This window comes from Coptis chinensis, chromosome 2, assembly GCF_015680905.1.
Source record: "Coptis chinensis isolate HL-2020 chromosome 2, ASM1568090v1, whole genome shotgun sequence".
Taxonomy (NCBI): domain Eukaryota; kingdom Viridiplantae; phylum Streptophyta; class Magnoliopsida; order Ranunculales; family Ranunculaceae; genus Coptis; species Coptis chinensis.
In genome coordinates this window covers 113,388,963-113,416,575 of record NC_141457.1, presented here as the reverse complement: position 1 = coordinate 113,416,575, position 27,613 = coordinate 113,388,963, and the positions used below count along the sequence as shown (strand labels likewise).

Below are 27,613 nucleotides of genomic sequence, written 5' to 3'. Positions count from 1 at the left end.
ACTTTTACATCAAAGACCATTAATACTGAGTAGTTGAGAATGCTCCCAGTGACCCACGTCAGTCCCCCTTTTTCCTCTGAGACTGACACATCAGATTTTTCTTAAAAAAAGTAAATCTACGCCATTTTTTGTAGATTTCAATTGTTCGTAACCCAACCAAAAATAAAAAAACAAAACTCTCCACCAAACAAACCGCTCACCCTTTCTCACATCCAAATTCCAAACCATCTCTCAAAATCTCTTTGAAAATAATGGCTCCAGCAAGATCTACAAGTAACTCTCTCAAACGTGCCAAAGATAAAACTTCAAACTTTATCTGTTAATATATATTTTTTTTGCAGTGAAGGGTGTAAAAAAAAAAACTCTCCACAGTCCGCACATATATCTTACCCAAAAAAAAAACCACTTCACCGGGATTTCATGCATGTGTTGGGAGTGGTGGCGAGAGATTACTCCCTGAGTGGTACACTGAGAAAGGTAATATGTGTGTGTGTGTGTGTGTGTTTTTTTTTTTTTTTCCTGGAATGAATTGGTTTGTTCTCCAATCAAAGGAGAAACCTTTAATTGGATCCAATGCCAAGGCGCACAATTTTGACACTCTTTCTAGATCTCTCCCTCTCTTGCAGATTAATATTAACAATGTGCCTCGGCCAAACCCGGCCTTGACTTATTTCTGGACTACGTTTGCATCAGTAAAAGCTTGAGTAAGAACAAGCTTATATAGGCACAAAGATTGTAGGGGTATAATGCATGCAGTTTAACAAAAGGTAGGATTAGTGAGTCAAGTCCACGTCTGATGTTGGATTTTAAGGGAATATTATTGAATGCCAACTCATATTAAGAATCTTGCAGTGAGTATATGTAGAAAGTTTTGAATTGTTGGTACTGATTAAGTGAGAGAGTCCAATTGATATTAACTAGATAACATGGATAGAATAGTTTAGACTTTTAGTTATTATAGCTCCATTGGTTGGTTTTCTTATTGTTAGAATGTATATGCTTGATTTTCTTTTGAACAGTTAGTTGAATCTTCAGTCAGTGGCAGGCAGAGGCAGTTGTCTTTTCGTCAGCTAGAAGCACCCGACTTCTGAGGAAAGAATATGACGAAGCTGAATGATTATTTGAGGCTGCTGTGTCAGCAGGCCATGCTTATTCTGTTGCTGGCTTGGTTAGACTGGATTTCATCAAGGGATGGAAACAACGGTCTTGTGACAAACTCAACTATGTGATTTCCTCCTTTAACCCTCTTGGATGGATGTATTAGGAGAGAGCACTATACTGTGAAGGTGAGAAGAAGTGTGATAATCTTGAGAAGGCAGCAGAATTGGATCCAACACTTAACTACCTGTACATGTATCGGGCTGCATGCCTGATGAGGAAGCAAAGTGTTGAAGCTGCTCTGGCTGAAATAAACCGTGTTCTTGGTTTCAAGCTTGCATTGGAATGCTTGGAACTCCGATTTTGTTTCTATCTGGCACTAGAGGACTACCGAGCTACCTTATGCGATGTTCAGGCAATTCTTACATTGTCTCCCGAGTATAGGATGTTTGAAGGACGGGTGGCTGCTACCCAACTATAGGATGTTTGTACTTATACACAACATATTTTTCATAGACTGGAAATTAGATTCTAAGAAATGTTATTTGTTATTGTTTTTTTGTTGTAGAGTTGTTTTGGCTCCAATGACTAGGCAGAAATCTTACGGACAGAAAGCTTACGCAAATGTCCCTTAACCACATGCAATTTTGTATTACGCTCAACGGACTAGCGAAGGAGGACTTCTTATAGCTGAAGCCACCGGGGTTTCTGATACTGCTCAAGGGTAAAATCGTTGCCATTTATTAATTTTCTATTGAAGGTTACATACCTCAATTTTACCTGTGTAGATTTCACTTATATCTCTGTTTTGTAACTAATTGGTCATGAATCCAGCTCTGTATCATTTCAAAATCCCCGTAAACTATTAGTATGTTTGTAGGATGCTCATTATTTTAGTATCTAGGTATGGTACAAGTAACTAATGGGCCACATTATAACCTTGGTCCTAGGGACACTTGGTATAAATCAAAAGATTGCTGGAGATGAAAAATGTGGAAGAGCTACGATTCTATAAAAGTGATTCGACGTAATCTGGCTGTTTATCCTAGAAGCTCCCACTGTGAAATCAAGAATGATATAGGAATACTCCATGGCATTTTGTAGCCAGTCAATGTCTGCAAATTTTGTTGCAAATGGCTGTCATTCCATTCTTTTGTACTGTGGATTACAACCTGCGACAACCGAATTTTTTGGATTCCTTATATGTTCTGAAACTATTTGCTTTAGACCAAGCAAGGGTTATTACTTTACTATTTAGAAAAGTATATAAGCACTACTTGGGCGATATTTTGGGGAAGATGTTAAGGTAGTACCCCTTGCTTATGGGCGTGGAGACCAAAGTTTGGTCTTGAAAGCTCACTTGCACTAAGGATCGATCCTGGAAAGGTCGCGATATTCATTTGTTTTGGCTTATAGATGGTTTTCAGAATTGCATGACCATTTATGTGGTTTACTTATTGCCATTTAATTTATTAGGTATCCAGATACACCTGGTATCTGGACAAAGGAGTAGGTGGAAGCTTGGAAACCCATTGTAGACGCTGTCCATGCAAAGGGTGGTACCTTCTTTTGCCAGCTTTGGCATGTAGGAAGGGTTTCTAATACTGGTGTGATTTGTATTTGTCAAAATTAAACTACTATTTTCGTATATTCTTCATCGTAGGGGCGGATCTAGGTGGTTTTGTGTAACAAATTACTCGGTCTAGATTTGACTTAATAGTTAGATAGTTGCTGTCTCAACTTCAATAAACTCCAGCTTCAGCACCCTTTTCCAGTTATGATAGCTTCAGCACCCTTTTCCAGTTATGATCCTCAACAGCAAACTTTTGATTTCAACGTTTAGTATATGTGGTTTGGGACTTCTCAAGGTGAATATATATATAAAGAAGTCAGGGGTATGATGGAAATTGAGTAATATTATTTTTTTGCTCTCATTTGATTTTGGGTAGTGTGAAATGGTTTATTGAAATTCCAATTATTAGGGGTTCAGCTCTATCAGCACTGAAGAGGGAAAATGATGAAATTGGTAAACAGGCTATATCAAAATTGATGGACGATGTTGACTCATACATACCTGATCCTGTACGTCAGCTTGACAAGCCTTTCTTGATGCCAATTGAAGATGTTTTTTCAATTCAGGTGAGTTTTTCAATAAATCCATGAACATAGAGAAATATTAACAGGTTGAAGTATGGATTTGTGATTCTGTGCCTGATACTTGAATTTTTATGTACTCTGTAGATGCTGATTTATTTATAGGTTTGAGTTAACCCACATGTGAAGTAATTTTTATTTGTCTTCTTTAGCTTTAATCTTTCACATCTCCATGAACGGAAGAAAAGTTGCAGAAAGAATTCCAGTTTTGGAAGGACTTCAAGTTTTGGAAATAACACACAGGTACTAGAGAATAGGTTAGAGTTTGATCACACAAGTTTCAAAGTTGCATATTTACATGTTAAGTAATACTTCTCTGTGCTTTTATCAAATTTGACGTATTAGTGATTCCTCATCAGCAATGCATGTTCTTTCGATTCTTCAATTGTCATAATGAAATAAAACCAATATATATAATCTGTACTTACTATATAAACATGAGTATATTGACATTCACATACCACAACAGTAGAAAAACAAGTGCCTGTAACAGAATAATTTATTTATTCAAAAGCAACTAAATAGAACATACAAAGTGTTCTCCTTAGTCACTGTATGGATGCATGGACACATGGTGACACTTATAAATAGAAAATACAAAGTACAAGAGAAACAATCAACTCAGCAACTGATCCCACGGAGACAACTCCAGTATATGGAGACTTGCTGACTTATTAGCAAACAGACTCCGAATGACTACTATACTAGGAGGGCACAAGATTTATTCAAACTAAAGTGATAGTTTATACTCGAAGAGATCGGATACTCAATTTCATGCACTTAAGAAAGCAACCACACGGTTCATAAAATCATCAGCATTTTCAAGCTCAGGTGTATCGAGATGGAACACATGTTCCATAAACTCCACTACTCCATCATACCCACTTTTTCTTAACTCCTGATAATAAGACCTTCCCCTGTGTATCAAAATATCTTTCTCAACAACACACACCAATACCCTTTTGCATACCTCCTTGGAAAAAAGGCCCTTTGAAAAATTTGGATCTTTAATCAATCGACCACCAAAGGATTATATTTGTCCCATAACAAGCCAGCTTTTGAGTGATCCAGTTACTCTCGAAACTGGTCAAACATATGAAAGGAAAGCAATTCAAGAATGGCTGCAAAGGGGAAACACGACATGCCCCATTACCCGCCAGCCTCTCTCTGCAAATGCACTACCCAAAACCAATTATGTTCGATCTGAAGAGACTAATAACCTCATGGAGAGATCAGTATCCTGATATTGCACAACAGTTTTCATACTCTGAAACTCCGAGAGCTTCAATCAGTAGCACCTCTTCTAGAGAATTGAACCTCAACTAGAGTCATATATATCAAGCGCATACACTCTTATTCACTTTATAACCCAATATCTTTTTTTCGTTAGTAAATTAAAACTTTGGAATTGTTCATCTGTAATGGTTTTTTGCAATTCATGTTGCATTTTCAGGTCTAGGTATAACCTTGGGTATGCATTTGTCAACTTCACAAGTGGTGTTGGTGCAGTCAGAGTTGTAACTAGACAATTCCGTTCTTGATGGATTTCAGCTCAAGAATCAAATGGAAATGGCTTTTGGCGGGCTAACCAGTAGGATTTGGACCCATTATTTTCTACTTCAGTAATATCCGACTTGGTAGGGTACTGAGCACACTGAGCAAGTCTCATCTTGCGTAATGGTAATATGCTATTGACCTTTTGTTCATATTCTGATTTTTGCTGGAACCTGTTCATTTTCTCAAGGCTTTAATAATGGCTACAAACAAAATCTCACAAAGCACACTGCATGTTACGACAAGTTCAATATCAGGTGGCAGATCACTTCCAGGGAATATGCAGAATACTTTTATAAAGTAGCTAACTACACTCGATGACAGTTTGACATTGTATATATGTACTATATACACATGCCAACCAAGCTGAAGGGAAGCACTCCAGTAAAGTTCTTCCAGGCTTCTTGGTGGAATAATGCCACAACCAAAGATCCTTCCGAGCCCCATATTCCACCATCAACTCCACGTAGTGTTATAACCTTTCCCGATTCTAACAAGTATCAGCAAGTACAAAGCCTCATTTAAATGTCCAGAAAGTTTATTCGAGTGGAATGATGTGGCACGTGATTTTAAGCAGGAGAATATATTCACTTATAATTCTTATGCGCTTCGCGCTCTTTAAGTTTTATGGAGTCCCATGGTTTGGTGCACTCTTAATCTTAGCTTATAAGGATTTTATCTCAAGTTCTTGAATTCATAGCCTAGAAGGATTTTTTAATATTCTACGTTCTTCCAAAAAGTATTAGTAGTAATGCATTTTCGATTTGTGGTACTTTTTGTGCATGTTGTTCAAGTAGTGGGAATGGGGTAACATGATGTGATTTGGTAGAACACAGTTCCAGCGTTGTTGCTAAATAACTTTTAATAGGGCATGTTGATTTCACTTTGCATACTGTGTATTGGATTTCAATGACCATGTTTTAAGTGTCGTGTGTTCAGAAACTAAAGAAGAAAGAAAGACCTATTAAACTTCTTTTTATACCCCATTCTTATTTTTTGATGATTTATTCATTTTATCATTTATCTGATTTTATGACTTCAAAATTGAAAAAAAAAAAAAAAAAAAAAAAAAAAAAAAAAACTTATTATGAAATGCTAACTATCATTGTTTGTGTTGAATTGATTTGGGGTTTAAGTGCCTGTGACAATGGAACCAAATCGAACAGTTTAGCGACACATTTAATTGACCTTTTCACCTATGAATAAACTAATAGGTAATCTAAATTTTCAGTAAAATAGGTGTTTGGCGTGTGTCAAATATGGCGACTCTAAATGAGGCATTGATTTGCGGAAGTCCAAATGGGAAATTTCGGCTACTGATTGGGTGGAGAAGTACACAATTCGGCTTTGCTCGGCAATTATCCATGAACCCCCGGATGTTCCAAAGAACGGCATCAATAGACTAACAAGCTTAACATGTTTCAATTGAAGCCGCATCAACAACAAATGTCACCTCAACCCACGAAACAATAGGAGCGAGAACAAAATTTCGGTCACAAAGCATGAGTGAACAATAGAATTATTGAAAGGGAGTATTTTTTTTGTAATACTCATAAGATGGTACCTTGGGCCGGTGGTTGCTCGCCGCTTTTCATGCACCCAGTTCAATCGTCACCGAAGTTTCTTTTGTCGGTGCATCCCATTGGTGGATTGTTTGTTTATTGTTTGAAGCACTCAATTAAAGACAACCTGATCCGACATGCATTACCTTAGAGTACTTTATATTATGTTAATACGTCGAAGAAATCCATTCGCTTTTGTGGTAGTACAAATTTAACGTTATATTTATTTATATTTTTGTATGAAGAATGTTTTGTAGTGTATTGGAATCCTCTCATTTGTTTAAAGAAATATGTTCATTCTTTTACCTTAATTGATTGATATAGGTTTTCAACCATAAGTTCAAGTGGGATAATATTACATCTGGTAAAGTCTGTAATATAACACATGCTAGGATTCGTGTGAATTTCTTTTTTCATTTAGTTTTTCTTAATTAATCATCGGCTAGATTTAAAACTCGTGTTTTTTTCGGAACAAAATTTGAACTTATGTTTGGTGATATTGCGGGGGAGGGAGAAACCGGCGAAGAATTTTGATTTGTTCATGGTTTGCATGCCACATCGCCGACGAGTTCTTGCTCCTTTGTAGTTACACCGCCTAGAAATGGGAGAAGCCTACGGGATCAACTCCATTTTTATTGGAAGAGGAGCTAGGTTTTGTCGTTGAAGGTGTTGTTAATGGTTTCTTTGTTCACAATTCATCACAGTGTCCGGGGACCATAGGTTTTCGGTGTGCTAATTCTTAATGTAGCTTAACTCTTATATGATTTTCTGCTTTCGGGGCACAAACCCTTTCTTTCTCATATTATTTTTCTTTCCAATGGTTAAAACCAACATGACTACAAGTATTGATTTAAATTATTACTCTCTCTCTCAAATTTACTATTATAAGCTTTGACATGTAGTCGTGTTGGTTTAATTTTCTTTTATCTCGGACAGGGAAGATTTTTTTTTTTTTTGTGATAAAATCGGTTGGAATTGAAGGACTAAAGAAGGATGGCCAATGAGTTCCTTCAAGTGACAAGGTGTATGAGTACATACTCTTCCATGGAAGTGACATCAAGGTACAATATATTTGTTCAGAATTGTTACTGAAAATTGAATATGTAGTTCTTTCTCATTCAATGGTAGCTTGATGTAAGGTTGTTCAGGCGTAGGGTTTTATCTATGAAAAAAAATGTTGGTAGTTTCTTCATTGTTCACTCTCTCAGTAAAATGGGTGGTCGAGAAAATCTTTGTGTTGAGTTTGTAGGAACATGTATATAGAGAAAAACTACAATTAAGATAGGGGCCCCATTAAGATATATGTAGCCTTTTAGATATCGAGCTCAAGAACCGGTTCTTAAGCTTCTAACTTATGAACCTGAACTAAAGGTATCAAAAGCTAGATGCCATGGACCCTTTCCATAAGCAAAGGTCATGGACCGTTTTGTCGCCTTCTCATTTATGAAGTGAACTCATGGTGCAAAATTTGTTATGACATGCGGTATCACAATTCTAAGAATTTAATTAGGAAGAGAACTTTTATGATGATTTGTTTTATATTTATCAGACTTGAATGGGATAAGTATAATTTCCTCAAGCCGATTACATTTATGTCGGTTAAACATCAATTAAGTGCTTTATGTGTTGGTGACATTCATTGTAGTTGTATCTATACCCTTAGTGTGGACACATCCTCTTGGTATGATGCCCCCCTCGCCACCAACCTAAACACCTTTTGAATTGATCCAGTTTACCACTAAATGGCGTTTGTAGTTGATGACAGTCATTGTTTCTATAATTACCATACTTAAGTTTGTGTCCGTGTGCAATCGGTAACACTTTTCTTTTTGTATGATAGGGCGTAACACGGACTCTAGATAACAACATCGATTGCTCTAGATACGCTTTGCCCCCTAGGCCCATTGCCTATTCTCAAGGTTTAACTATTGTGCCTCAAGACTAGAGGCCTAGGCACACCCCCAGAGTCTAGCCAGCGACATTAAATGAATGCATATAGAGTCTTGGTATATAGTCTCACTTCAAAGCCATGACCACCGGTGAGCAGAACTTCATCAAACCTTTGTAGCTTTGTTAGCAGCAACAACAAAGTTCTATTTAAGTTTTGCATCATAGTTATCTATTTCATTCGGCAATAAGAAAGTGGACAAAGCCCTCAAAATAATTCCCCAGCATAAATTGTGCCCTCCAAAGTTTTGGTTCATATATAACCAAACCCAAACACGTTACCTAGGCAGTCATGTAGATTGCTGACCTAGGTTTACTCAAAGGAGTTACCAAGCAAGAAGTAAATAAACTTAACAAATATATCTGAGTTATCCATGCGTATGTATAGATTTTTTATAGGAATCATCGTATAGATAAATGCATATGGATCTTGTGATGCATGTATACATGAATCAATATAACCTGCAAAACAAAATGTAGTGAAAAGGAGATAAAGAATGCCTCCACGGGATTCACAGTCGAGAAATGAATAAATAGCATAAGAAAGCACGGGATGCACTCTGAGCGTAATTAAGTAAAGCGTAATGCAAAATTGTTAAAGAGAAACATACTTCCTCAATGCAAAACAAGGAGGCCGCTGATAAAAGTAGCGAGGGACAACGATCCACCCGAGTATGATGAGGAAGGGTGAGATGCCAAAGCACTAAAAAACCTTTGAGGTGAGAGGAATTGGGATACCAATGAGTTGTTCACAAATAGCAATTCCTTCATGAAAACAAGTAAATTTGGATTCCCTCTGATTGCATTGAGCCTACCATAAGCCAAAGCATAATCAAATCGTATGACTATAATGAAGTGTTTTGCTAGGCCAAGATGGATATACCAAGAGGTCTCGCTTTGAATCCTCCAAAGGTAGCATTTGAAGGCTCTGTGAAATAAATTCTATGATGCAGCGTGGATGATCCTTTGAGTCAAGAACAATGGCTAAGTCATCTTCTTCAAGCAAATCCTTTCATTTATCCAATATCAAATTGATTATGTCGGGAAGCGTGATTTGTAGTTGAATCACACTAGAGCATTAGTTTGGGTGAGGCGGTGGCCATATTGGAGATTATTCCTATTGTTGGTATGAATAAAAAGTTATACACTTTTGATTTAGGAAGTAGAAGGCCCACATTCTGTATACCTTACGAGGCACCTTTTTCTTCTTTGGCATTTAGAGATGATGGTTGCATACTCTTTCTTTGGAACTAATAATGGCGAAAGTGGTATTCTATGATGTTCGAGGGAAACCACGACCTATCACTACTCTTACGTGCTTATAGTAATTGAGAGGTAAAACTCGACAATAATGTTATCTATGAAATAGGTTACTATACTATTGTTCCAAAACAAAAAGAAAAAAGGCCTTACGGTAATATTTGTTGGTGTGCCAATGTTTGAGAAACAAAGCAGGCAAACCTCGATTCTTTTCGCAATTTTTCCTTTATAGATATTTTGTGATTGAGTGTTAAAAGTAAAACTATTACATGGATCATGCCAATATTTTTCTATTTTTTTCTCCTTCATACAGTATTTCATGGATCACCACTATTGAAGTCATTAACATATCCGATGTGCCGCCTCTTATTATTGTAAGCAATATCAGATTAAATAACTTGCATCTACTTCGAAAGACTATAAAATTCAGCTGTCATGTATAACAATTTCCTGAAGTAGTCCTAAGTACAAAGAATTGATGGAGCAAATGTCAATCTCCAAAGCAGATAACCTGAATGATCAAATTGACTTGGGAATCAAAAGAAATTACATTTTTGTTGTGATAACTATTATTTGTCTCAATACTTCAATATTGCAAATGGTGCAATATGGTGTACAAACAAACATTCATTGTCACCTATATCATGATATTCATCTAGATTTGAAATTGACATCGATTTGTCTTTCGCTACTGTTGATGCATCGGCCAGAAAAAATGTACGCATTACACGTACTAGATCAAAATTTGAGAGCTTGCAATCTCTTTAAAAAAAAAATAGAAAAACATAAACTCTTCAAACAAAATATGCAATGAATCATTAGCTATCAATATACATATATTATTTATTCAAGTGGACTTTAGGCTTTTGAGTCATTAGCTATTTATGTAGCAAGTCCGGCCATAGGCCGGGCCAAATGGCTAGTTTTACTAGTATACGTGATAAAGCCCAGCATAAATTGTTAACTTGAAAGAATTACAGTTTAATGGACATTTATACCCTTTTTAAATACCAAAATCTATATCTTAGACCTTGTGAGTCTGTAAATAAGAAATAACAATAAGAGTAAAATTGGGAAAACAAAAATCCAAACGACCCAAACGGAACTGTTACCTGTGAGTAGTTTTATTTACCTGTGAGTAATCAGAAATAAGGCTTCACAGAGTAAAGATTTTTCTCTTGTTAGAGCATTTGCAATGCAGGTGATAGAGAGGGGGTAGTGATAATTATCACCTACTTGGGTCCAAAACTGCTGTGCAATGCAGGGTGATAATGAAGGTGATAATTATCCCCAGTTCAAAACGAGGTGAAACCAACCACCGAAGTTTATCATCGACTTGTTAACCGGACGGGATGTTGGATTCCGCCCGGATTACAAAACTCACCGTGACGGAATCCAACATCCCGTCCGAGTCCTAACGGCTACCAACGGTCAAAAAGTCGAACGGTCAAAAAACGGTCAAAATAAAAACTTTGGTATATATACAACATTTGTTTCATTTCAACTCACACTTCCAACAATCATATATCATATTTCTTCTTCTTTAAAATCAGTTCTTAAAAACCAAATATCAAATGGCATCAACTCAAGCATCTCAAGCAAGTGGTAGCACTCAAGCAAAAGCGAGAGCTCACTTTAGCATGTCCGATGATCAAGCTCTATGTCTTGCTTTGGATAAAATTAGTGAAGACTCTATTGTTGGTGCTTTCCAAAATGCAAAAGGATTTTGGAATCGCGGTAACAAACGAAGTTCAATCAAGCGCGATGGGTCGGATAGGTCTCCGATTCAATTAGCGGAAGGTGGAAATATATTTCAAAAATGATGAACAAATTTGTTGCAATTGTGAATGCGGTGGAGGCTCGACATGCAAGTGGTACAACAATACAAAGCCGGGTAATTACAACGTTGTCAATTTGGAATTTATTGATTATCTTAGTCTTAGTCTAATTATTTCCGTCTTCGTCTAATTATCTTAGTGTATTTATTATTTCCATTTTAGTCTTAGTCTAATTATTATCTTAGTCTAATTATTATTGCAGTTTAATTATCTTAGTCCTAGTGATTATTTTAGTCTAATTACCACCATTTTTTTTTTTTAGTTGTCCGAGGCAAGGATGACGTACCAACTTCTAAAAAAAAATCGGCTTTTTCACTTGATCATTGTTACGTTATACTCAAGGATAATCCAAAGTGGAGTAACGTTTTTTTGAGGCAAGGTCAAGCCGCCCCACAAAGGGAAAAGGTCATAAAAATGATGGTGAAGATTCAACTTCTAATTCACCAAGTGTTGGTGGAGTTGAATTGGAGGGTTCTCAAGAAATAGAGCGTCCAAAAGAAATGGAGCGTCCTCTTGGATCGAAGAAAGCCAAGTCCAAAAGGAACCAAGAAAAATCATTTGGTATGTTGGAGGGTTACTTTACACGTTTAGAGGATACATTTGCACAGGATGCAAATGAAACACAAAAAATGCTTAGAACTTAGGGAAAGGGAACTTGCATATGGTCAAAGAACTGTGATGGCAAGAGAAGAAAAAAAATCGGATTCAAGCAGAAAAAAAATCAGGTTCAATTGGAAAAAATCGGCTTCAAAAGATGCAATATGAAGCTAAGATTTTAGCGACCGATACAAGTGTCCTCCATCCCGATACCGCTTTTATAATCGAGCAACAACAAGCTGAAATACGTGCTGAATGGGGAAGGGCTAGAGGTGGTTCTAGCTCTAACTAAGCTTATGTATTTTAATTATCTAGTATTTTATTTTAATTAAAGCACTATGTATTTTAATTAATGCACTATGTATTTTAATTTCACTGTCTTTTTAATTAATGCACTATGTATTTTAATTTCATTGTATTTTTAATTAATGAACTATGTATTTTTATCTAACTGTTTTTTTTTTAATTAATGCACTATGTATGTTCTGTCCAATATAATTATTTTCATAGAAATACAATTACCAATCAAATTAAAATACATTGTAATATAGTTCATTAAAATACAACTGATTAAATACGTTGGAACTACATAGGAAATACATTAGGAAATACATTAGGAAATACATAGGAAATACGTTGGAACTTAATAGTTCACGTTAGGAAATACATAGGAAATACATAGGAAATACGTTGGAACTTAATAGTTCACGTTAGGAAATACATAGGAAATACATTTTCATTTCCATTTTAATTTTCGCCTCCTTCTCCCTCATCTGGATCCGACCAATTTGGATCATAAATTGGTACCGGATCTGGCTGTTTTCTTCAATGCCGGTCAATTAAAAACATGTTCAACTAAGTCCTTTTGAAGATTAGTATGTGTAACTTCATTTCGATCTTATTTCTTGCTTCAATCATCTGATAGACAAAATGAAAACCATCATCTTCCTGAAAGAGCGGTATTGTTTCTTTCCTCTGACCTTTCCAATTCCAAACTCCACTTTCACGTTCATTCTCAACAATCATATTATGCATTATAATGCATGCCTTCATTATATCTCCAAGAACAACAACACTATGACAACGCGCAGAAGCCTTAACAATATGCCATCGTGCCTGCAAAACTCCAAACGTCCTTTCAACATCCTTTCTTGCAGCTTCTTGACGTTGAGTAAAGATCTTTTCATGCTTATTTCTTGGATAACGAATGGCTTGAACAAATGTGCCCCATTTTGGGTAAATACCATCAGCAAGATAATATCCCATATCATAGTCATTACCATTCACATTAAATGCAATGTTAGGAGCCTCACCTTGCTCTAATGATTCAAAACATGAGAACGATGAAGCACGTTAATGTCATTATCGCGAACTGGTAGGCCGAAGCAATGCAATGCGGATCCAACAATGTTTATCCAAGAAGCGGCTTCAAGTATCAAAGTTGGTTCCTTCTTGTACCCTACATGTGTTCAGCCCATCCACTTGGGCAATTCTTCCACGGTGCATACAAATCGATTGATCCAAGCATTCCCTGGAAAACCCTTTGCGCATTTTCAGCTAATATCCTAGCGATTAATTATTCCGCTTCACTTGGTCGTCTCAAGTACTCTTCCTCAAACGCCGTGATAATTGCCTTGCACCAACGCTTCATAGATACATTTGTGTGGAATCTCCAATTTGTAAATACTCATCCGTTGAATCGGAAGAACAACCGGTTGCTAATTGTGCAACTGCAGCCTAGTCCCTTTTGTAACCCGAAATGCTTGCCGACCCAATCCATCCACCTTGTCTTTAAAGTAATCGTCGAATGATGCAACGGTATGCAACATATACATAAAAAGCTCTCTTGTCATCCCGTACCTTCGCCTAAACTTATGAGGAGGCCACCTACAAGGTGTTGTGAAGTAATCCCTCATTATCTTTTGTTTATCGAAATCACCACCATCTCTAAACGTGTACTCTGCGCATGCCGCGATCCACCGCGTTTTGTCCAGATCCACATCTTCAATTTCAATGGCTGCTTGAGTCATTAATGCCCCAAAGGTGGATAATAACCGCAACCTCCTCCTCCTCCTTCAGCCTCATCATATCATTATGCTCATCTCTTACTCTTTCCATGTAGTCATCTTCAAGTAGAAGTACGTAAGATCTAATCGGTGAAACCGTAAGATCTAACTATTACTACTAGATCCTCCCATAACCTTTGGTTATATGTAATTCTTTCTTCTCTAAACATTTTTCCTATTTTTAGCTTGGTTGTGGGGAAGAAGATGGCTATGTTGTTTGTTTGATATAAAAGATAGAAGAGTAAAACGAAATATGAAAGGTAAGGTCACATATGATAAGGTCACATGTGATACTTTGATTTTGGTCCACTTACCAATTGACAACACATTTTATTAGATTTTTGTTCACTCTCCAGTGACAAACATTGTATCCAAATGTCTATCCATGTACCCTCAATAATTCCAAATGGGCCACCATCCATAATTGCATTGTTTGGAATAGTAAAATGTGCGGGAGGAGGGCTTAAAAACCGGGACGGGATGTTACATTCCGCCTCGGTCTAAAAACCGAGCGGGATGTTACATTCGTCTCGGTATCCCCATACACTATTCTGTCGGGGAACCTGGCCGAACCAAACCACCGCAAAATGAGTGATATTCCAAACTAAAAATTTGTTTGTTTCAACAATGACAGAAATGAGTGAAACAAATGTGAACGAAATAAACGAATGTTCCATTTTTGGAAACATACGAACTTATAAGTTTTAATTTTTTTTGGCCATAACCTCATTTGTTTTATTGACATATTCATATAAAACCACGCTAATATACTTTGAAAATAATAAAGAAGACAAACAACAATCATGAACAACACCCAAGTCTAACACGTAAACTCGGTAAAAAAACTAACTTATAATTTCTTAAAAATTGGACATAACCTCCTTTGTTTAATGACATATTCATATCCAAAACTCATCAAAGAAAAACCGCTAATCAAAAATTCATTACAAACAACAATCCCAAACGCCATAAGACAAGTAATGGCTACGGTTATTACAAACTACAAAAAATATCTATCGAGACCTCCTCCCCTACGAAGGGCCGGTCGAAGAGCTCTCCCCCCGCGCGTTAAGCCTCTCCGGTTGAGCTTGAGCTTGAGGTACTCCACTTCCAAAGCATTCTCCAACTCTTGCACACGCCTCTCGAAGCTCCAAAGTTCGACACGTTCTTCTTGTAAGTACTCAAAACCGCTGAACGAGAGAGGACTCCATGAAGGACTCACGATAGCATAAGTGAGAGAGCTGTAGTTAAGGAGCTCTGACCTTACTTCATCCTGTTTAACAAAACAAATGCAAGTTAGGGGTTATAGTGAATACTAATAATAACAAATCATAAATAAATTCAAATCATACTAACCTCGGCTAACTGCTCGAACTGTACTGACAAATCTGCTACCACTGCGGCATCTACTGGTGGAATAGGTATTCTCATATCTTGCCCCTGAGAAGTAATCATGCTCCAATGCCAAAGGTCATCATCATCAAATATCTCGTGGAGTTCTTTTGCGGCATCCGAATATCATGAAACACCACGGGCGGATGCGTGGCAACTCCACTCCTCTGGGAAATGAATGTCGGGCCTCAATGCTCCGTAAGTAACCCTTCAAAATTGGTGCCCCGTATAACGCACCTAGCAAGAGACCTCGACCAACCCTCTTCCAATATAAGTCATAGTCACCGTAAAACCGAAAGTCGATGCGCCCGGCCACTCATTTGGGTTTGCTCTATAGTGTGAAAGAACGGCCGGGAAGAATATCGAGGTCGCCATATCCATAGGTGGTGGGTAAGGTATAACAATCTCTCCAGATACTTGCCGCCAACATCTGTCCCCAAGGTACCATGCAGTGACTGACCCTATAAGTATCATTCGCCACTGAGAAAGAAACCTTGCTCTATGACACATATATGATAGTCACGGTACTTTCGGTGTTCTCTGGAACATCTGGAATATCCGCATAAGGGGTCTGAAAGATGAAGGACTCGGCCCAGGGTTGCCACTCAATTCGACTAGCTCCTAAAAGCTCAATCTGCTGACGAGTGTTATGAATATTATGTGATAGGTCCCCATACCCCCTCTGCCTACGATGAAGCCCCCATGCTTGAATACGTGGAATCAGGTCATGAGTCTCATCCTCTTCCAACCTCTTCAACACGGGATGCATCACACCTAAAATGCTTTCATTTCACCAATACCGTCATCAATAGATAAAATACAATATCAATATATATATAAACATGTCAACATTAATAATTAGATAAATAAATGAAATGAAACAATAACTTAATAAATAAGACTTACCGGTATAATCCAAACAAAGCCGCAAGACAAATTGCCTTTAGCGGCTTTCGCCTCAACCATGCGAGGTCTAGCCACCGTAAAGGTATGCTAAGATGGATTGACCCGGTCATAATCCCACATCCTCTCGCGATGGAGACAAATGCCATCCACCCGACACGTAAATAACTATCAAGATATCCAAATAATACCGCACCAACAAAGTAGAAGAGGAAGGCACGACATACCGTGGATCGACTCTCACCAATATGATAGTCTTTCGGCTTCTCCTTGAGTCTATTCAAATATCTCACCGTAAACCAACTCATATTTATAGCTCCTCCCTTAAACCGCTTTCAGCCGATAATCTCAAAACTCGTCTTGCTCATCATCTTCAACCAAATCAAAACATTCAAAGAAACTCATCGCCGTAGTAAAACCTCTAAAGTTTCATCAAAAGGAACGGCATCTCCATAACCAATTGGGATACCCGTGAGCATTGTGGAAATCAAGAGGGGTAATCCCAAGCTCACCCCATGGGAAATGAAATGTGTGGGTAGTTGGCCACCACCGCCAACTATCCCAAACAACAACGCTGATCATTTTGTCCCAAATTACAATTAAAAACTCCCAAATGGTGTGGCGGATATAATATCGGTAATCGTGGACAAAATTAGGATCCGTTTTTGATTTCATACAACGCCACCACGACATTAACATTTGAAAGTGCACAACGACTTTCCATAAGTGTACTTCCTACATTCAACAAAACACATAATAATGATAAAATTCAAACTAAAAATAAACTAATATAAACTAATACAAATTCAAACTAAAAAATAATCGACAAATTCAAACTAAAATAAACTAATATAAACTAATACAAATTCAAACTAAAATAATAACGACACAAATTCAAACTAAAATAAACTAATATAAACTAATACAAATTCAAAAAAAAATAATAATTACGACAAATTCAAACTAAAATAAACTAATATAAACTAATACAAATTCAAACTAAAATAATACGACAAATTCAAACTAAAATAAACTAATATAAACTAATACAAATTCAAACTAAAATAATACGACAAATTCAAACTAAAATAAACTAATATAAACTAATACAAATTCAAACTAAAATAATACGACAAATTCAAACAACAACAAACTTGATATAAACTAATACAAATTCAAACTAAAATAATACGACAAATTCAAACAACAACAAACTTGATATAAACTAACATAAATAATAATAATTAACTTAAAAAAAAAATCAAAAACTTACTTGAGATTCCGCCACTCGATTTGCTATGTGGTCGGACCGATGTTGACGCTTTAATGGTGGGTGGTCCTCGATTTCAATAACGCGGTGGAAAATTAAACCCAAGTTCAATTTCGGTCCTCCTCGCCCACATTACGCGTTCTCGACGACGATCCTTTTGCCCCTTTTTTGGAAATTTTGACATTTCCAAACCATCGGGAATGCTCTTGATGTGGTGAGCTTGGTGGGGATGGGTTGGGGGATGGAGAAGTCATTATGAATGGAAATTTGTGTTCAAAGGTTGTGAATGGAGGCTACAAAATCGAATTTTTGGCTGGAAATGAAGTGAAAATGGAGCCCTGCTCGCGTCTGTTGGTATTGAGCCATCGGGACGGGATGTTACATCCCGCCTTATATAAAATATCGACGGGATGTTACATTCCGGCCTCGTGATAAAAAAACTCCAGACGGAATCTAACATCCCGTCCAGAGATTTTTTATCACCTTTGCATTTGCAGCTTCACCTTGTTTATCAGGGTTGGTGATAGAGGGTGAAAAGTGAGGAGGTGGTGGTGATAGAGGGGGTGAAAGTTATGACTTGCATTGCAAATGCTCTTAGAGTACGCGGAATTATGGGTGCATTGGCATCTAGAGCCTTGGTTATAGACTCTGCTATGCAATACACTCTCACCCCTTACCTGATAGGCCGTATTTTCGAGTGAGCGGAGCGAACGATTTTGGCAGGGGGGCTATGCGGACAAAAACCAACTTGATTGGTTTCTGTCTGTTTGTCCTTATCTTCTCTCTCCTTTTTTTTTTCGCCCAAATACCTTTCTTCTTCACCCATCTCTCTCTCCCCTGCATCACCCAACTCTCTCTCTCCCCCGCAGCTCTACTCACTCCCCATTGCCACGCAGTATACTAGTAGAATTTGGTATAACAAATTTCTTATCAATGCCATATATATATTGGGCCAAGGGGTTTGGGGGTCCAACAAATAAATGAGTGCTGTAAACTGAATCTCTCTTTGTGTTTAAACTATTGTCAATATAGATTGTGGAGCATCATTCTCTGTAAATTGTTATTCATTGACAGCATTTGAGTGCGCTTATATTGCAAAACTGGAGTAGTGATAGTGTCCTGGGGATCAATAGAAAATTTAAATGGTTTTCCAGCTGCGTATGTCTATTGATGACATGCAATTGATTCTTTTTCGTGCAGGAAGGTAGCTGTTATCAATTTGGATCCTGCAAATGATGCATTACCGTATCCAGTCCATATAATGTGCTCTGTTTAGGTTGTCTTATAATGCAGCCATCAGAAGGAAAATAAAAACATTAACTTTTCTCATTTTGGTTAGTGCTTTGTTGAATTTTCCTTGACATTAGATAGGTATGAGTGTGCGGCCAATATTGAGGACCTTATAAAGCTCAGTGATGTCATGTCCGAACATTCTCTTGGGCCTAATGGAGGTAAGCCATGCTCTATGGTTACTTCATGACCAATTAAATCTTAGTTCTAATCTGAGGTTTCATCAGGCAAGGACAGTGTACCAACAAAAATCCATCTTGACTGATGATATAAATGCACCAAATCTACACCTCTAGTGATTTTGAATTTTAGAGCTTCTGTTTTGTCATGCATGAGAGGAAATGCCGTAATGTTTTTTTTTGTGTCCATCTAGGTCTTGTATATTGTATGGATTACTTGGAGAAGAATATTGATTGGTTAGAGTCCAAACTGGAACCTCTTATCAAAGGTTAGTATATAATATGATTTAAATGAGACTCTTGGACTAAGATCATTGATGTTGTTCTAATATATTTTGTTTTCGTCTACAAAATTTAATTATCGATAAATATCTAAATTATGTTTATCTGACAACCTGACTGTGTTTCTAATTGTATTCTAATTTTTGCAGATCACTATCTTCTCTTCGATTTTCCTGGCCAAGTTGAATTGTTTTTCCTCCATTCAAATGCCAAAAATGTTATCATGAAACTCATAAAGAAATTAGATCTTAGGGTACGTTTTTGTACACTTTAAGTAGCTTTTACTTTTGTTTTTCAATTGAGTTTCTGTGACGAATTATGTAACCTGACATTATATCTTCGCATTGTCAGTGTTATTAATAGATTCATTGGGTTCCTTTTTTCTTTTATGCAGCTGACTGCAGTACTCTTGGTTGATTCCCATCTGTGTAGTGACCCTGGGAAATATGTTAGCGCATTGCTTCTCTCATTATCAATCATGCTACAGCTTGAACTCCCTCACATAAATGTCTTGTCTAAGATCGATCTCATTGAGAGTTTTGGGAAGCTAGGTGTGGTAAAGAACTTCTAATTAGTCAAATATTAATGACAAATTAAAGCACCGTTCATTCTTTTAAGTACTGCATCTCTCTGTTAATTCTATTGTTTGTTATGTTTCAGCTTTTAACCTCGACTACTATACCGATGTCCAAGATTTATCTTACCTCCAATACCACCTTGATCAAGATCCTCTGCTAAATATAGGTGATGCTTAGTTAATGAGTTAATATTCACTTTATATGGAACAAATCGTTGCTTTCTGTGATAATTATACAGTTGTGAAATGCAGGAAATTATATGTTATTTGTAGATAAATCTAGTTAAGGTCTACTGTGAAGGTGTGCCGCGGTCTACTGATCGAGACTGGGAGTTTGGGTTCGATTCCCACCTTCACAGGGAAATGGGGAATTTAAGGGATTAGAGAATAAAGTTGAAACTATCAAAAAAAAAAAACTAGATAAGGTTTAATTTCTCTCCTAAACTTAAATCTCAATATCTAGTCCATGATGGAATGGATGTTACCAAATGGATAGGCTTGATTCCATTATCCAGTATATCATAAAACCTTATTCGAGTAATTTCTTTGCATAATGTATAATTGATGGGACCACATACCATTCCCTTTTCATTAAAATTGTATTTCTTCATGCCTTTTTGTTGAATTAATCCTTCCCTACTATAAAAGTTTGGTATAGCATACTTGATGCTTATGTCTTGTCTTTGGCTTGTATTGCTAACAGCCTACTTGACACTTGAGGCCTTGAGGTATATTAGGTTACTCGGCGTTTATATACTTTTTTAATTTCATGATTTATTAAAGCACTGTAGAATGGTAACCTGTGTTGGATGGGTACGGGACGGAGTGTCTGGTTTGGACATGGGTACAACGATTTGGACACGGCGAGATCTGAGAATTAGGATCTGTTTTGCTTGTGTCCGGGTGTCCGTACCAGTGTCCGCAGGACACGGGTACGCGATACAGAGGAAATTAGGGCGTACCCATGCAACAGAAATGGTAACAGGAGACATAATGGCTTATTAGCTGCCCATAATACCATTGTAAAGGATGAGTTGACTAGGCTGCCAATTGCTCGACTACCAATGGAAGTTTTGTTTATTCAAGAAAAGAAGAAAGAAGATTGAGATCCCTGGGTTTATCACAAGTCCTCCACAGAACCAAAAGTATACTAAGTACTAACATAGTAACATGTACTCAAGATACTCAAAAATATTCTAAAGAGTTTGAACAAGTTAGATACTCTCCGTTCTTTTTTAAATTTACTGGATTCTATGTTCCTTTCTTTTCTTAAGAAAAAAAATTCTTCATTGGATTTTAGACAATTCCGTGGTGATGTGGTAAACCGTATTTGGTGTGTGTCTTACAGTAACTGAAATCCGTTTGTGACTAGATGTAACATAACCGACTGCAAGTAATGGTACTACCTTTTCGGTTTGTCCGTTTGAAGTATAGTTGTTCTGAAACTCTGATTGCAGGAAGCTAACGAAGGAGCTCTGTGAAGTGGTAGAAGACTTTAGTTTGGTCAACTTCACTACCTTGGATATTCAAGTATGCCCATTTCCATCCGTTTCCTGTGATTTTATGTAACATTTCTTCAATCCTTTCATGGGCTGTTTTCAGGATCAGGAGAGTGTGGGGAATCTTGTGAAGCTGATTGACAAGAGCAATGGATATATATTTGCTAGCATAGAAGGGAGTGCAGTTGAGTTCAGCAAAATTGCAGCCGCTCCTCTTGATTGGGACTACAACAGATATCCTTTCTTTTCTTTCCCCAATGAGATGCTTAGTCATAGTGTTATACCATTATATCCCCTTACCATAAACTCAAAATGTTGTCTTGTTCCCAATTTACTTTTAAATGCAAATGGTGAAATGGCCTAACAATTAGATACTAGTTCCGTCTGACAGCTAACCTTTTTCAGGATAATCTCATTGGAACCGGCATTTATTATGTTGCACTAGGGAGATCTTGTAATAAAGTTTATTGTTCCATATGATATGCCAATTTGATGTGTTGATAACATGGCCCAGTATTGTAGCATGGTTGAGAGAACTAGAGAAGCAATATACCAGCTCTGAGAACTAGATGTTATCAAAATTGATGCAAATGAATGGCTGTTAACCCTAACCGTATAGAACTTAAAAGTATGTAGAAAGGGTATACAATCCCTTTTCACTCTTTAACTGATATTATAGGACAAGATTGGATTGTTTTTTCTTGACAAAGCAGCTCCACAGTAGCAGCAGTGCAGGAGAAGTACATGAAGGATGATCAAAATTTTGACCAGAAGGACTAAAGGGTAGCAAAGGAGTATTTACGGTGAGCACTTTGGAAACTATTCCTGTATAAAGTAATAACTTGTCTAACTATCACACCTCACAAGACATACTGACGTTTTATGTTGTGTAAAAGGTGACAGGCAAAAGAATGTGCTGTTTTGGGGGATCACTTAACTCTGTAAAAGTTAAATACTCATCATTGCATGACGCCCTATGGGTTCTGATCAAGAAGGCTTATTGATGGTGCGATTTGGTTACTCTAATGCCAAAGATTGGATACCCATTGTGGTGAAGTTGAGAGATCATGAAAAACAGGATAAACCCAACCATGTTGGTAGGAAATTAAACTCCAAAGGAAGTATAATGAATGTAAAGAAAAATAATAGTATGTTACAGACTGCTGGTAATTATAACTGGCTTATGGTCGTGGTATTGGTGATCATATTATCATGTATGGAAGGTCGTTTGCTGTAGTTTGTACCTCTATTTGGTGGTATCTCTTGCCGACATTCAAACATGGGGACATGAACTTGACAAGATCAATCAAGGAAAAAGAATATATCGGAAGAGTTACAAGACCATGAAGAATTGAAGAGTAGTGCAATCAATATCAAATCTTGAAAATTAGCTTAAGAAGATTCATCAGGCCTGGTGCCGTTTTGTGTTTCCTTTTTTCTTGTTTCTTTTAGAATGACTCAGGCGATACATACAATTTTGTTATCTGTTTTGTGATTTCGGCTAGGACCAAGAATACTACATTCCTGAAGGCATTCTCCTGATTTTGCAATAATTCTCAGGCAATCCATTTTCTCCTTTTTTCTTGAATGTTTAACTACTTTTGTATGGGGATGGTTATATGAACTCCACTCTATAATAACTGCAAAATTATTCCACCACTAAATGCAATGAATTAGAAACTGAATGAATTAAAAACTGATTTTTAGTAGAGAAACTCTCCAGACAATAGAGATCATCTTCACAAAAATTCACAAAAAATTAGTTCCATTTAAAAAATATATGGAATGTTATGAAATTATCCAACGGTCTAGATTTTTTTAATTTTATAAAAACTTTTGACAAAATTTAATATATTTCAATTGAGTTGATATTTTGAGATGAAACTTATGACAAAATTAATATATTTCAATTGAGTTGATATAAGGTAGAGTTCATATAACCATCCCCTCATGGCCTCATGTATATACTGGAAAAGCAAATGAGATGAGATGAAACTTATGAACCTGTGAGGCTGTGAAACACATAGCTTAGGAAGATAGATAGGAGTGTTTATTATTATTACATTCATTATTACATAGTATTCGTTCTAGTTTCGAGCTGAAAGCTAATTCATAAGTATAGCTCATGTATAGAGGATCAACAAGGCTTGACACAGAAGCAGCGACGCCTGAGTCCTTGGCAAGAGCCACCAGCAAAACCCTCATTTCTGCACACTAGTCCACAGTTGACGTGCCTAAAACACATACCTTTGTACCCATGGCTTGGGGTCCGACAGTATCTTACATGTGGCCTCCTAGCTCCAACCAACTCCATCTCCTCTGAAAATGACAAAAACACCAATGAGATAATTCACTGCATAAATAAGATAACGCAAAACACAGGCATTATATGAAGGACTCACCCTGTGCAAAAATCAGTAGCACAAACAGTAAAAGACAACCAAATGAAATTTTCCTCATTCTTACTCACTGCTAATAAAATTTTAGTGACAATCTTCTTTCACTCTTACTACCACAAGATGATATGAAAGCAGAAAGTTAAGGAGATAACTACATATAGGAATGAGAATGGTTAAGGTGGCGAGAGTGTCATTACAAGTGGCAGAGATTCACATCCACTTGTCATCCAGAAAAATAACCAAGTGTAACAAAAAATCCTGACTTCCCAACAATGTAATCTGCACCCTCTGTTGCTATCTTATTGATTAGATTCATTTCACCTTGTATTTAGCGACTTCCCATCTGAAGAACATGTTGCTTATTCATGTTTTTGATATCTCGTATATTTCAGCTGACCAGGATTTAAGTGGTAAATACATAACCACGCCGCCAGTCAAAATTTTGAGATTGTTTAATACATAAAATATGCATAAGCACTACCTTTGGTAGACACAAAATTTAGCTGATTGTGACATTTTTCCAACTGACGGCTCAATTCTAAGCTGTCGGTAGCTTTGACACGCAAAATTGCATTTGTGCTCTTCAATCATATAACAGCACATGTGTATAATGGTATACCTGGAAACTGCGAACTATTTTTTTTAGGTAACTACAGAGATTTTTTTGTTAATGGGACATTGTACATTTGTACATCGTCAAATTCATAAGAAACAACTATTGGAGAAGAAACATGCAACATAATACACAAAACCTTGGGGACGTTTGTGCAAATAACGAGAGCTAAAAAATCCTGAAAATCATTGTGCAGGTGAATTCAACATATTACAACTCTTATTGATCTCTGGAGCCTCTGAAAGCTTCTTCACGCGTTTTATCCCAACCCTCTAGTCCTGCACGAGGTTCATAAAACTTCTCAATTCATTTAACTAATTCAAAATGTTTAGCTACATTGCATCCTAAAGAGTTGCCTACCCAAATACAATGATAAAAAACAAATGCTTGGGAACGTTAGAGACTTAGAGGCATACTTTGAAGTTTGAACCATTGTGATTTCGTTGCTCTTCTTGTTGGCAAGTCTGGTCACACTCTTATAATAAGAATCTGTATTAATCGGTTTATTCCTGGTAAGACTGGGATATTTACGTGCAGTGGTAAGCATACATGGAGATTGGTGTGGTCTCATTCCAATATTGTAGAGCATATCGTTGAAGCATACCCAGCGTCATTTAAGGGCATAGAAACAGGATTTCCCGATGGTTTAGTCCCCCCCACCCAGATTAATCTTGTTTGTTCTAGCCATAACTAGATGGGAGGATTTCATATGCCTAGATTCTTGGTGGAGGTGTGTGTCTGTGATTAGCCTTTGAGTGTACGTCCTTTTGTATTTTCCCCTATATTCTTAGGTTTCCTCAACATACTTTTCCGTAATTCATAATTGATGAAACTTTAACAAAATAAAATGCTTGCCAAAAAGAAAAAAGAAAGGAGTCTAACTTTTTAACTGCAAATGACAAAGAAATTCACCTTAAACCTCTTTGAGTATGCACCATTGGAACTAGAGCGTGCAATATGTGGTAGAAACCTTGGAGTTTCATTTTCATATTGTCTTGTGGCTGTTGATTGCATGTGACTTCTTTCCGGTATCTGATTTCTTGCTGCCCGTTGCACTGTGTTTCGGAAAAAATCATTCCTGTCCCAAGTGGCTTCATAGTCGGCTCTAAGGTGCGACCCTTCCTGATCAATATCAATGTGTATTATATTAATTAACTATTCAGATATGAACAATTTCACAAACAAAATGCAACCCTGCAATTCAACTTATGAACCGATGGGTTTTGGTTGAAAAAAAAAATGTTAATGTGCCTGTTCAGTTAGTGCATCACTTACGTAAGTAGACAGCTAATCCACCTATAATGGCTATAAGTGGTGGACTTCAAGATAGGATTACATACATTAGAAACTGAAAGAAAAACCAACTCTGTACCTTTAGCATTGACCGCCCGCATAACACCTTCAGAGCATTTGAGAAATCTTCATGTTTCTCAAACTGAACCACAACCTTGCACTGGAGACCCGAAACAATGTCATCACTACCCTCTTTTACATTTTCACCTAGATCATCGTCGCTAGCAACGTTAAGATTCCTATTTGGCACCAGTTGCGAAAAAAAAAATATCAAACCAGTATACAATTAGTTTGCGTCATTAGAAAGAACGGATCAGAGCAAGAAAGATTACAACTTCATTTCATCAACAAACAGGTACCACTACATGCTCTAATATTAAAAGAAAACACACGATAACCTATCATTAGCAAAACAAAAACTTTAAAGGGAGGACGGGAGGAGCAGAAAGAGAAATATAGGAGGGGGGGAAACGTAAAGAATATAACTTTAAGCATGTAAGACAGTACACCTCTGCAAATTTAAGCTACTCATTTCATGCCCAGATTGAGAAAGCAATCTAAAACTTCATAATCTATGAACACGAATCTTGATCAAACAATTATGTTAAATGTTACACAACTGACAGAACATATGAATTACTACTAATTTTCTGTGAATGTGTTGGTACCAGTCTTTGAAACTACGAAGGTGCCAATGGTGCATTGTTGTGCACTAAAACGATCAGTCAAACTCAATTTTTTAGACAATGCAATAACATGTGAGAAATTTTGATCATACCTTATATTTCCGAATACAGAGAAAATGGTATGTGTAACAAGCATAGAAGGCTTGGAAGAAACTCTGGGTTCTGCAAACCATCTAGATGGAACACCTCTCAAAATTATTGTATCAGGCTGTTGTTTACCTCTAGAACCATAACCTATAAAAAAAAAAGCAAATTTTATATAATTATATCATAGTTTTACCTTTTTCTACAAAAAAAAAAAAAAAAAAAAAAAAAAAAAACTTACCTTTATTACTAAACGCATAAGATTCTTCCCAAGACTTTTTCAACCCATGGAAATCATCACTGGATGGTAAACTCACATTGAGTTTAAACTTGACACCTTCTAAACTCAACTCAATTCCATCCAACTTGTTCACAAAAGAATCTCTCCATTCCAGAAACTTGTCTTCACTGTTCAAGTTATCAACTTTCTTGGTTTTGTTATCAATGAAGGCCAAATCACGAATGTAAAGAACACCAGAAGCAATGGAGTCGTTGCGTTTGCGTTTCTTTAAATCTTTGAATTTGTGAATCTCGAGGTCTTCCTCGGGCACTGTGTTAGGAAGTGAGTATTTGAGGTAAGAGAGAAGAGAACGTTTGAATTGCCATTCGTCGATGGGTTTGAATGAGAGATCTGCGCGGTAAACTGTGAGAAGAAGTTTTACACGTTGAATCAGTGAGAGGCCGTTTTCTATTTGTAGAGTTTCTGTTGGTGAAGCTGCTTTTATTTTTATCATGCTTCGAATGCTCATTGCGTCTCTTCTTTCTTCTTCTTCTTCAAAGCTTTTCTTTATTATTCAGTTTTCGTTTTTTCGTTTAGTTATTTAATAAACTGCAGATATTTCACTGATATATAGTCGTGAAATATAATTAAATTATCTGACTTATTATATAATTAGGTATTACCGTGTCTATGACACGGTTTGTTATGAGGTGTTTATTATGTTGTTTGTGGTATTAATCTTAGTGCATACAAATATTTTAAATGTGTAGGTGCTATGTGAGAATTTGTAGACATTTTTTTTTTTTTTTTTTTTTTTGGTAGTATATCTTTCTTAAAAATAAAAAAATGT

The 27,613-nt window shown here is 36.8% G+C and overlaps 1 protein-coding gene, 1 long non-coding RNA gene and 1 pseudogene across 17 annotated transcripts; 2 read left to right on the top strand and 1 right to left on the bottom strand.

Annotated features, from left to right (window-relative positions):
• Positions 1 to 14: 14 nt before the first annotated feature.
• LOC147520898 (uncharacterized) lies at positions 15 to 5,508 on the top strand. 15 transcript variants are annotated; one of them, XR_015212899.1, is made up of 7 exons: positions 15 to 273; positions 342 to 477; positions 1,020 to 1,822; positions 2,575 to 2,966; positions 3,081 to 3,237; positions 3,405 to 3,495; positions 4,706 to 5,508. It is a non-coding gene; the product is annotated as an uncharacterized LOC147520898 (long non-coding RNA). The 15 variants fall into 15 exon arrangements; XR_015212910.1 differs by having other exon boundaries at positions 15 to 477; positions 1,020 to 1,582; positions 1,667 to 1,822; XR_015212911.1 differs by having other exon boundaries at positions 15 to 477; positions 2,575 to 2,654; positions 2,762 to 2,966.
• Positions 5,509 to 18,213: 12,705 nt separating this feature from the next.
• Positions 18,214 to 22,656, top strand: LOC147520897 (GPN-loop GTPase QQT1-like; annotated as a pseudogene). Its single transcript, XR_015213166.1, has 11 exons — positions 18,214 to 18,338; positions 18,842 to 18,886; positions 19,013 to 19,092; positions 19,305 to 19,379; positions 19,542 to 19,645; positions 19,787 to 19,943; positions 20,053 to 20,136; positions 21,427 to 21,499; positions 21,572 to 21,703; positions 22,189 to 22,271; positions 22,365 to 22,656. The product of XR_015213166.1 is annotated as a GPN-loop GTPase QQT1-like (transcript).
• A 1,929-nt stretch (positions 22,657 to 24,585) lies between these two features.
• ZCW7 lies at positions 24,586 to 27,368 on the bottom strand. Its single transcript, XM_086592404.1, has 5 exons — positions 26,785 to 27,368; positions 26,552 to 26,693; positions 25,853 to 26,012; positions 25,393 to 25,602; positions 24,586 to 24,758 (listed from the first exon to the last, which is right to left on the bottom strand). The coding sequence occupies exons 1-5, from the start codon at positions 27,290 to 27,292 to the stop codon at positions 24,753 to 24,755; spliced, it is 1,026 nt and encodes a 341-aa protein (XP_086448530.1). The 5' UTR covers positions 27,293 to 27,368; the 3' UTR covers positions 24,586 to 24,752.
• Between the last annotated feature and the right edge of the window lie 245 nt (positions 27,369 to 27,613).

Excerpts from the sequence above, each read along its gene's own strand:
- ZCW7 (XM_086592404.1), bottom strand. The coding sequence starts at position 27,292 with ATGAGCATTCGAAGCATGATAAAAATAAAAGCAGCTTCACCAACAGAA. Across the intron at positions 26,694-26,784 it reads TTATGCGTTTAGTAATAAAG|GTTATGGTTCTAGAGGTAAA; the intron begins GTAAGTTTTTTT and ends TTTTTTTTATAG. Across the intron at positions 26,013-26,551 it reads TCTGTATTCGGAAATATAAG|GAATCTTAACGTTGCTAGCG; the intron begins GTATGATCAAAA and ends GGTGCCAAATAG.